Consider the following 10,646-nt stretch of genomic DNA (forward strand, 5'->3'; position numbering starts at 1 on the left):
TCAAGTTTCAGTTTGACAATGGGATTGGTACTTAGGATGTTGCATCATACTATAGATGTGATGTCAAGCGCTGCCCTATGCTTTTTCGCCGTTCTCCAGTCTGACGATCAATCAATCAATCACATAATTTGTAAAGCGCACTACATACCCGGGAGGGTTTCAAGGTGCTGGGGGGGGGGGTGTTGCTGTTACTGGTCGAAGAGCCAGGTCTTGAGTTGTCTCCTGAAGGTCAGCAGGCCTTCGGTTTGTCGCAGGTAGAGGGGGAGGGTGTTCCAGGTCTTGGCGGCGCGATGGGAGAAGGATCTGCCTCCGGAAGTAGTTCTCCGGATGCATGGGACCGTGGCCAGGGCGTGGTCAGCGGAGCGGAGTTTCCTGTTGGGTACGTAGAAGGAGAGTCGACTGTTGAGATAGGCTTGGCCGGTTTTGTGGAGTGCCTTGTGTGCGTGGATCAGGAGCATGAAGGAGATTCTTTTGTCGACGGGGGGCCAGTGCAGGTTCCTCAGGTGGGGGTTGATGTGGTCGCGGCGCGGGACGTCGAGGATCAGGCGTGCAGAGGCATTCTGGATTCTCTGTAGTCTGCTGATGAGCTTGGATGAGGCTCCGGCGTAGAGGGCGTTTCCGTAGTCTAGTCGGCTGCTGACTAGGGCGATAAGATGAGTAAACATCAGTTGTTCGGATACTTCCAAGTATGACACACCGTATCCCTCCTACATAGAAGACTTAACAGAGCATTCTGACTGTAACCAACCTGAAGTGAAATTACCAATGGGAGACACAGAAAAACACAAGATATCTTCACTAAGTCGCTAATTAGTAATCCACACTGAGATAAATTTGATGTCCTTACACAAGCATAGCTAAGAGATGTATGGTCACTCACAGACAAACAATGGTAGAAAGCTATAGCTACCAATTCCGGTGATCCAGCTTAAATATCTCATGCCTCACCTGAAAGAAAATATGGCATTGCAGGCAAGTTCAGATATGGAGACTTCCTCCACATCATATGGCTCTGGGAGAGGACAGGCCGAACCCTGGGGAACCCTGGGGAAGTTGGTGGGATAAAGATTGAAAGACAACCCATCTACTTCACGTGATGTAATCTTTACTTTTTTGCTTTGAAATCCCCCATTGCAAGTTATATATTTGTTTTATTTGGATGTATATTTTTAAACTATAAATGCATGATGGATTTAACTTTGCACAAATATGTTCTTTTATGTTTGCTTCTGTATGATTTGATAGTTCATCAGTAATTTGCTATTCACATCTTAAGTGTTCACAGGGGTAGGAAAAGGCCTCTTTTTGCATGTTAACCCCTATATTTTTAGGTCTCCCCTACGCAGCGCGCATGCGCTGCATAGGCAAAAAGATCTTTGCAATCGCTTCGGCTTTTCAGCCGAAAACGTGCACGCGTTCCATTGCCTTCAATGGCAATGCGTGCATGTGTGGCGATTGCCTTGCGGGAGCGAGCTTGACACCATATGTTTGTAATTAACTTACAAACACATGGTGCCTCTGGCTCGCTCCCACAAAGAAAACGCTTTGTGTGCTGTCGCACTCCCCCCACCCCTCCCACTTTTAGCGCGAGGCACGCGCTTGTTTCTCGATGTGAAAACATTATAAATACTGGAGCAAGAGTGGGTGTTAGAGTTTTAAAAAATGAGAGCAGTTGAAGACTTCTCGTGCGGGGGGTAGATCTTTAAATGTTCACTTCAGTATGCTCCCATTGGAGCAAGGAAGTTAATGCTTGCCAGAGCGTTGTCGACCACCTGAAATTGTTCTGGTCTCTCCTATACCGTGCAAGGAGTAGCTGATTAACCCCTCGTTGTAACACAGTTTGATGGAGCTTTTCTGTACCCTGTGTTCAGCTGAAGAGAGCTGCCAATAGGGTGTGATTACCGAGCTGTTCTCCTTTGCATTACAGGAGCTGGGAAAGCGGGCAGACTTGTGGCGCGGCAGAGAGGGCATCACTGTGATCATGGGAAGGGGCGCCCTGCAGCAGCTGCCAGGGAATGGGCACAATTCATGCCTGGGAGGAAGAGATACGGGCAGCCATGTCCAGTCACACCGTCCTGATAAGCGAGTGTGCTGACAGGAGGCCTGATTCAACTGCCAAACTCGCTTCAAAGCATCAGAAGAAACAGTATGAAGTGGCCAAAAAAATGTCGGATGAATGTGCCTCGGAAAAATGAGAGGCCAGGGGGTGTAGTTGAAATGTTCATCCTGCACACACCCAGCCCACCTTTACCCACACTGCAGCATCCACGGCGGGAACGTTTCTTTTTAGTGGTCGCTGATTGTAACTAGGTGTGAGGTATCTTACACAAGTAGCCAGTGGTAAGCCATTTTTTAGTTTTCCTGAAAATGGCTATTTTGCAGGCGTTTCTGGGTTATTCTGAAGTTGCTACCGACTGGTAATTTCTGTAGAGTTAAAGTATGTTGTTTGTTGTCTGTTTCTAAGGCATGTGGGTGTTTTAACACTTGTGCCTAGTTGTCCTCAATTAATGCAGCTGTTAAGGCGCTAGCTATTTGCTGCTGCCCAAGCGTGGTATTGATGCAGACACCAATGACGCAGCTAACCGTATTAAGGAGTTGCAGACCTATATAGGTGTCTGACGACGTTCCCTGACTAAGCCCCTGACCCTTCTTTGATTATATTTCAAAGCGCTTCGAGAGAAGGAAAACACAAAGTAGAAATGAAACATATGCACTCGACATGATGACGTTTCAGCAGAGTCAGATTTACATCGTTGCCATGTTTTAGTTTGGTGTTATTACAAATATCTTAATTTTCGCTTTGCATGTGATGGAAAAATTCACTTTATTTGTAAACCCGAGCAGGCTATGGTAAATTAGTGGGGAACAACCTTTACAACGCAACTTTTACAACGCACTACCATTACAATGCATTTTTTACAACGCATAATCCATTACAACGCATGACATTACAACGCATGACACTACAACGCATTTTTAAAAACTACCTTTACAACGCATTCCATTACAACGCATACTACCATTACAACGCATACCATTACAACGCATAATATTACACTATACTATCCAACACTTACCCTACTGATGCACCCCCTGGAGTTAGAATAGTAATTTTTACCCCTATACTATCCAACACTTACCCTACTGATGCACCCCCTGGAGTTAGAATAGTAATTTTTACCCCTATACTATCCAACACTTACCTTACTGATGCACCCCCTGGAGTTAGAATAGTAATTTTTACCCCTATACTATCCAACACTTACCCTACTGATGCACCCCCTGGAGTTAGAATAGTAAGTTTTTACCCCTATACTATCCAACACTTACCCTACTGATGCACCCCCTGGAGTTAGAATAGTAATTGTTACCCCTATACTATCCAACACTTACCTTACTGATGCACCCCCTGGAGTTAGAATAGTAATTTTTACCCCTATACTATCCAACACTTACCCTACTGATGCACCCCCTGGAGTTAGAATAGTAATTTTTACCCCTATACTATCCAACACTTACCCTACTGATGCACCCCCTGGAGTTAGAATAGTAATTTTTACCCCTAAACTATCCAACACTTACCCTACTGATGCACCCCCTGGAGTTAGAATAGTAATTTTTACCCCTATACTATCCAACACTTACCCTACTGTTGCACCCCCTGGAGTTAGAATAGTAATTTTTACCCCTATACTATCCAACACTTACCCTACTGTTGCACCCCCTGGAGTTAGAATAGTAATTTTTACCCCTACACTATCCAACACTTACCCTACTGTTGCACCCCCTGGAGTTAGAATAGTAATTTTTACCCCTACACTATCCAACACTTACCCTACTGTTGCACCCCCTGGAGTTAGAATAGTAATTTTTACCCCTATACTATCTAATACTTACCTTAAATGTAATTTAATATTATGCGTTGTAATGGTATGCGTTGTAAAGGTAGTATGCGTTGTAATGGTAATGCGTTGTAAAGGTATTTTTTAAAAATGCGTTGTAGTGTCATGCGTTGTAATGTCATGCGTTGTAATGGATTATGCGTTGTAAAAAATGCGTTGTAAGTGCATGCGTTGTAAAAGTGTGCGTTGTAACGTCATACATCCTTAATCAGTACTCTGCTACAAGTAAAAGTACACCCTACACCCTTCCTTGTCACTGCTTCCAGGCCCGCAGCTCTCAACTGTGGTCTCTGTCGGCTGTCCTTGGTGCGGATGAATACAATCAATACAGGGAGGGTTTTATATGAAGAAGAATAGAGTCCACCTTTCGAGCTTCATTTCATAATGACTCCAGACCCATCGATTTGTCTAAAAAGAACAAGTATAAATAGAAAATGAAACCAGATAAAAAGCACCTGACACATTTTGCCCGGACAACGCCGGCTTTGTGGCCTGCCCCAGCAGGTGAGTGTGCGCATGGAAATGTAGTGCACCTTACATCTCCACTGACTGACTCCAGTTAAATCACAGCAGTGCCAGAAGTAATTATCCTGCAGGCTCGACTGGGCTGCAGCATTATCAGAGCTTCACAGCAGGATGTAAAGAGGGGTGAATCAGCATCCCAGGAGACCCTCAACTGTCCTTATGTGATCAAAAGAAAAAGAGCTGTCAGAAGTGGTGCTCTGAGAGGGGCATGAGCTCTGCCACGTGGTAATTCCCTTGAGTACAGAACTGGATTGGGCCGAAGTACTTCCACTCAAAAGAGATTGTATTGCACATTTTGCCAAGTGGGAAAACTTATGTTGATTACAACAGGACTGTTATGGTGGTGAGACATTGATCAAGGTTCTAGACCTGGTCTGTTTATTCAGACAGATTGTGATGCAAGCAGTAGGCCTGATGTATTTATTGTGAAAATCATATGTTCAAGTCAATAGGCATTTTATTAAAGCCTAGAGGAATGTATTTTACTACATGGCATCTCGCAGGTTACAATAGTAGGCCAGAGTTTTTGTGTTTTTGGTCCACTCTGACAAACAGTAGGGGGTTGAACATTTGTACTGTGAGATTCTATATTTTTTGACAACTCTGTATTTGCACATATTTGTACTTTAATACTGTATACATTGCCATATGGGGAAAGTGTATGCTTATTAGCGTAGTTGTGAGTTGGTTATGGTGACAAGACAGTACTAAAGACTATACGCCTGTTTGCTTCTTTAGGAATATTTGTTAGATGCCATAGGCGTGGTCTTATGAAAAGTTATGACAAAAGGCATAAGGCTCACTTCCACCAATGGATGGCTCTTCTGTAAGGGGCAATCTTTATCTTATCCTTTTTGAAGAAAATCTGCTCCCAAGCATATTGAAGCTAGTTTCTTAAAAGACAAATCTAAGTCTTTGAATTAGTCGGACGACGAGGTACCCCCTCTCCGCACCTGCTGAGGACAAGGCATGTACATACCGAAAACAAAATTGCTAAGATTTTACATGAAAGGCTTTGGAAAGAACAAGTTGCAGAAACCAATACTAAGACTGTTGCAGGTGTGAAAATAACCTGTGAGTCCGAGCACATTCGACCTTCAAAATGATACAAAAATGTAAACCTTTTTGGTGTTGAGAACGCTAATTGTGAATTCTCGCTTAATTTTGCCCAGCATGTGTGAGACTTCAGTGCAAGTGGGCCAATCCTTAAGTTTTCCATTTTCTCCTTTATAGGTCCCTTTTCAGTTCCTTCCTTTTCTTTTCATTTTTTAGTGCCTACATAACCTTCCCAGACAGTGCTAACAGGTCACTTGCTTGTTGTCGCATTCTGCGTTGCAACTTTAATTAAACTAGGCAACAACTACGGTATGGTTTACTTTTGTCCGTAGTGTATCAGTGTTTTACCATTCCACGGTGGTCAGCACTTTCTAAATGTGAGTGAACTTTAAAACACTGATACACTATGTGCAAAACCATTGCAAGATGGCCACCCACTGCTCTGTTAAGTTTTGTTTTTGCAAACTTATATATGCTCGGGGGGCACTCTCGGTGCCTGGCACCCTTCCAAAAGCATCTTGAAGCATTTATGGGTTGCAACCGCCCGCCCCATCCCTCCATGTGACCATTCAGTGTCCGTCTTTCTCTAGGCCGGCGGTCTCTTTTGTCCAGCTATGCACACACTTCCTGTCACCCATATTACCTACCTCCCCCGTGTCACTCTGCACCCACACAGAGCCTGGCACCTCTCGGTTCTCCTCCCTTTGACCTTTTGCGTGCACCCACTCAGTATGTGGTAACTCTCCAGGCCCACCTTCCCCATGCCCCACTTGTTGGACACACTGTTAGCTGGCACCCGCATTTCCTCCCCTGTGTCTCCACTCATACACCGCTCTGTGAGCAGAAAGTGCCTGGCACCTTTCTCGATCACCCTCCATACACTGTTTGTCTTCACCCTGTACCTGCTGTGTGTTTCTGCTGCTCTTTTGGTGTGCAATCAGTTTTGTTTCTCTGCACCTGGGTAAGTTTGTCTGCTCATGCCCAGTATCTGCGGTGTTTGTATGGAGCCAAGTTTTTGTGTGTAACTGCCTATGTGCACTCCGTATTTGAACTGCGTGTTTGCTTGTGGACTTAGACCACTGGTTAATAAGCCCTGAAGGAGTGGTATGCCCCCCTACACCAGCCGACCCCCAAGACTTTCCTCTTTCCGTGTCACTTAGTTCAATATCCTCCATTCGCAGCTTGGGATGGGGGCGAGGAATCACCACCCGTCCCATATTTGTTTATTTGTATTTGTAATTTGTAATTGAATTTGTAAGGCGCGCAGCTACCCACAGGGGGTCTCCCGGCGCCAGTAGAGTTAATGATTACGCATAGTGTTATTAATGAGTGAAGAGCCAGGTTTTAAGGTCTTTGCGAAATTTTAACAGAGATGGTTTGTGTTTTAGTGTGGTCGGGAGAGAGTTCCACAGCTTGGGGGCGACGCAGGAGAAGGAGCGTCCGCCCATTCTTGCCAGTTTAAAACGCGGAATCCGAAAGTTACCTTGAGTAGATGACCTGAGGGGACGAGAAGGGGAGCATTGTTGAACAAGGGCCTTCAGGTAGCCGGGAGCCGAACCTTGTTTGATTTTATGCAAAAAGCGGAGCGCCTTGAATTTGACACGGCTCTCGATACGAAGCCAGTGAAGGTCTCTCAGAAAAGGGGAAATGGAAGATCGCCACGGGACCTTACAGAGGAGACGAGCAGCAGAGTTCTGTACGAGCTGAAGTTTCCTCTGGAGCTCTAGAGTGGCTCCCAAGTACAGCACATTACCGTAGTCCAGGCGAGAGGTGATTAAGGCCTGGACCACTGAACGTCTGGTCGATATTGGGAGCATCCATAGAATTTTACGAAGCCACCCTAGGATGGAAAAGCAAGTGGCTGCCACCTTAACCACTTGATGTCGCATGGAAAGAGAGTCGCCCAGGACAAAACCAAGATTGCGAACCTGAGTGACTGGAATGGGTGGAAGGCCCATTTCTAATGGCCAATGAACAGAGTTCCAGAGATGCTTTTGCTTGCCCAGAATAAGCACCTCCGTCTTATCTCCGTTCAGTTTCAGGAGGTTCGCCTGCATCCATTCTGCTACTCGGCTGAGTCCTAATTTGAGAGCAGATGGAGCATTTTCTACAGCCGAGGAGAGGGAGAAAAGGATCTGGGTATCATCAGTGAGGACCCCTGCGGAACGCCATGCGCAGATGAACGAACGGAGGAAGAGGAGCCGGAGGAAACCACCTGAAAGGTGCGATGATTTAAGAAGGAGGCCAACCAGACAAGAGCAGAGCCCGACACTCCCGCCGATCTCAGGGCTTTCATTAGAATGGGATGTGAGACCGTGTCGAATGCGGCGCTTAAGTCTAAAAGAATAAGCGCCGTGGTCTCGCCATGATCAAGACGGGAGCGTAAATTTTCGGTGACCCCCAAAAGGGTGGTTTCAGTGGAGAAATGAGAGCGGAATCCCGATTGGGACGGATGTAGAAAGCCGGTAGTCTCCACGTAAGATGTAAGATGGATGTTGACATGCCTTTCCAAGATTTTTGAAAACATGGGCAGCAGAGAGATAGGTCGGAAGTTGGTGAGCGTCTTAGGGTCTGCACCAGGTTTTTTTAAGAGTGACACTACGAGAGCTCTTTTCCATTCCTCCGGAACTATTGATTCTCACAGAGAGGAGTTCAGGAGCGCTTGAATGATGAGAAGAGCATCAGGGGAAAGCAGGCGGAGAGTGTTCATGGGAATCGGGTCAAGGGGAGAGCCTGAGTTGACCTTCATTAGGCAGGCAGACAACGTGTTGGGGTTTAGCAAGGGCCATTCTGAGATCTGAAATGCCTGAGATTGCAAGCTCGGTGAATCCGGGGCGGAAAGGTCGGAAGGGGGTATGGAACGGGGTGTAGGGGAAGCGCGAGATAGGGCATTGTAGATGGTTTCGACTTTCTATATAAAAAAGTCAGCAATTTCATTGCATTCCGCTTCCCCTAACGCAGGTGGAGTGGGTACGGTCTTAGAGCCGGCCAACTTTTTGACCAGAGAAAAGAGGGCTTTTAGGCGATTGATGGCCTTTTCAATGGACACAGAAACGTACTGGGCTTTAGCCTTTCGACAGGCTTGATGGTATAGCTTAAGTGCTGAACGATAGATCAATCTATCCTTCAGAGCATAGGTTTTCCTCCAGGATCTCTCTAGATGTTTGCATTTAGATTTAGATGCCTTCAAATCATCTGTGAACCATGGGGCAGGAACAAGATGTGGGGTCAGTGGACTCAGACGCGGCGGCAGATGGAGATTAATATTAGAAGTTAGCCAATCAGCCACTTCCTGAGCTAAGGAGATGCACCCAAGATTGATGTCGGGGCAGGAATCCATAAGAGAGGCATTAAAAGCCGGAATGTTCAGCTTAGACCAGGATCTGTATTTGTTCCTAAAGCCAGGAAGGGACGTGCACTTTTTAGTGTCAGCGGGCAGAGTGAAATATATAGCAAAATGATCGGGCCAGTCTAGAGGAAGAGCAGGAGAGGAACAATCGAACAGAATGTTTGAGATGACAGGATCCAATAAGTGTCCTGCCTGATGGGTAGGGCCACTGTTGAGTAGTATGAGATTAATGGCCTCGCAATCAGAAAGAAACATTCTACTGGGTCCGTTCGACCCATTAAGATGCTTTGAGTACAGCTATGGATCACAGAAGACTTGACAGATTTGAAGACAAAAGATAAGTAGTAACAGTATATGTTGTAGCACCCATGATAGTGTGCTTCATGGTGAAACGCTTACAAGGTCCCAAAGGCGAGACCTATTGGCTATGCCAGTGCTTGTTTAGTCTGGTACTGCTACTTTTTTTAACTGGTGCACTGGTCAATGTTTCAATGCATGTTCTCTGACCCTTTAAATATATCAAAATTGGCTATTCTGCTAATTGGCATATTTAGCTTACCTATAAATCCCTAGTATATGTTACAAAGTGCACCCAGGACCTGTAAGTTAAATGTATCTAGTGGACTGCAGCACTCATTTTTCCAACCAAATATAGTGACTTCAGGCCTACCATTGTAGCCTGGCTGCTGCAACTTTAAACTGCAAATTCGACCTGTCAAGATAACCGCCTTTTTACAGGCCTTACCCTCTCTTTTAAATATTAGTAAGTCAGCCCTAAGTAGGCCTTGCTGCCCCAAAAGCAGAGTGCATGGTATTTAAAAGTAGGACATGTAAAGGGTTAACGTTAAACATGTCTTTAGAGTGAAAAAGGCCCAATTGCTCTTTTCACTGTAGCACGGCTGGCTGATCAATAGGATAAATACTGGGTTAAAATATTACATTTAGAAATTTTGGTTAAGAAACTGCTAGACATAGAATTCAAAGACTTTTGAATAGTTCTTTTAAACCCAATTTACTGATAACATTGAATTTGTTATACCTATTAAGGAAAGGGTACTTTAAGAAAATTAATCTTTCCCTGCTTAAAGCCTTTGGAGGACCATTTGCACGAGCTTCAACTGTCACCTGGCAGCTGAATAGCCCCCTAGATGAGGGGTAAAACTGCCCCATTGAAGGATTGGGTTTGGGGAGGTTTTCCTGTTCATCTGGCAAAATGAACATCTAGGCTGTGCCCAAGAACTTGATAATTTAAAAGAGGGCTACTCTGTCCAGGTCAATGTTAGCTGACATCTGGGCGGGGCCCTTCTTTGTTCTCATAACCAAGCAGGCATCAATTCCAGTTGGAAATAGCTGCCCTCGGAACTGGTTTGAAGTGACCACAGAGCAGGGGCTGCTCATTTCCCTGTCCCTGCCTCTGTAGTGTGCACACAGGCACTGTGCAGAGGGAGAAGGATTCTGCATGTTGAATTTAAATATAGAAGTGCAGTGTGGAATTGTTTACTGTAAGGTAAACAATAACAGCTGCAAATTGGGGGGTAGAGTTACCCTGTGACCTTTTTCCTTATTGCTGAGGGACGGGCCAGTAGTCTTTCTACCCGCAGGCATATATACGGCACCACTGTATACCTTCTTCATGATACTACTGGACCTGTGGAAGACAGACGGACTGCGTCTGCTGTTGAGACCTGTGAGGAGGCCTGAAGGGCTTGATGTACTCCCACTTGTATCCATGACAAAGAAGGGGACTCCATGGGTCATTTGGTTGACTTTATGTTTAGCTACAGAGCTTCACACAGCTGCCAAAAGCTCGTTTT

General features: G+C 45.4%; 1 protein-coding gene across 1 annotated transcript in view; it reads left to right on the plus strand.

The window, feature by feature from the left end:
• The window catches only part of C4_2H1orf87 (chromosome 4_2 C1orf87 homolog), a 121,927-nt gene extending 111,936 nt beyond the window's left edge, over positions 1-9,991 (plus strand). Inside the window, exons 9-10 of the mRNA XM_085599950.1 lie at positions 7,520-7,705; positions 9,880-9,991. Of these exons, the coding sequence (XP_085456076.1) occupies positions 7,520-7,705; positions 9,880-9,991 (298 nt within the window). The remainder of the gene's footprint in view (positions 1-7,519; positions 7,706-9,879) is intronic.
• Positions 9,992-10,646: the final 655 nt, after the last annotated feature.

This window comes from Triturus cristatus, chromosome 4_2 (assembly GCF_964204655.1).
Source record: "Triturus cristatus chromosome 4_2, aTriCri1.1, whole genome shotgun sequence".
Taxonomy (NCBI): Eukaryota; Metazoa; Chordata; class Amphibia; order Caudata; family Salamandridae; genus Triturus; species Triturus cristatus.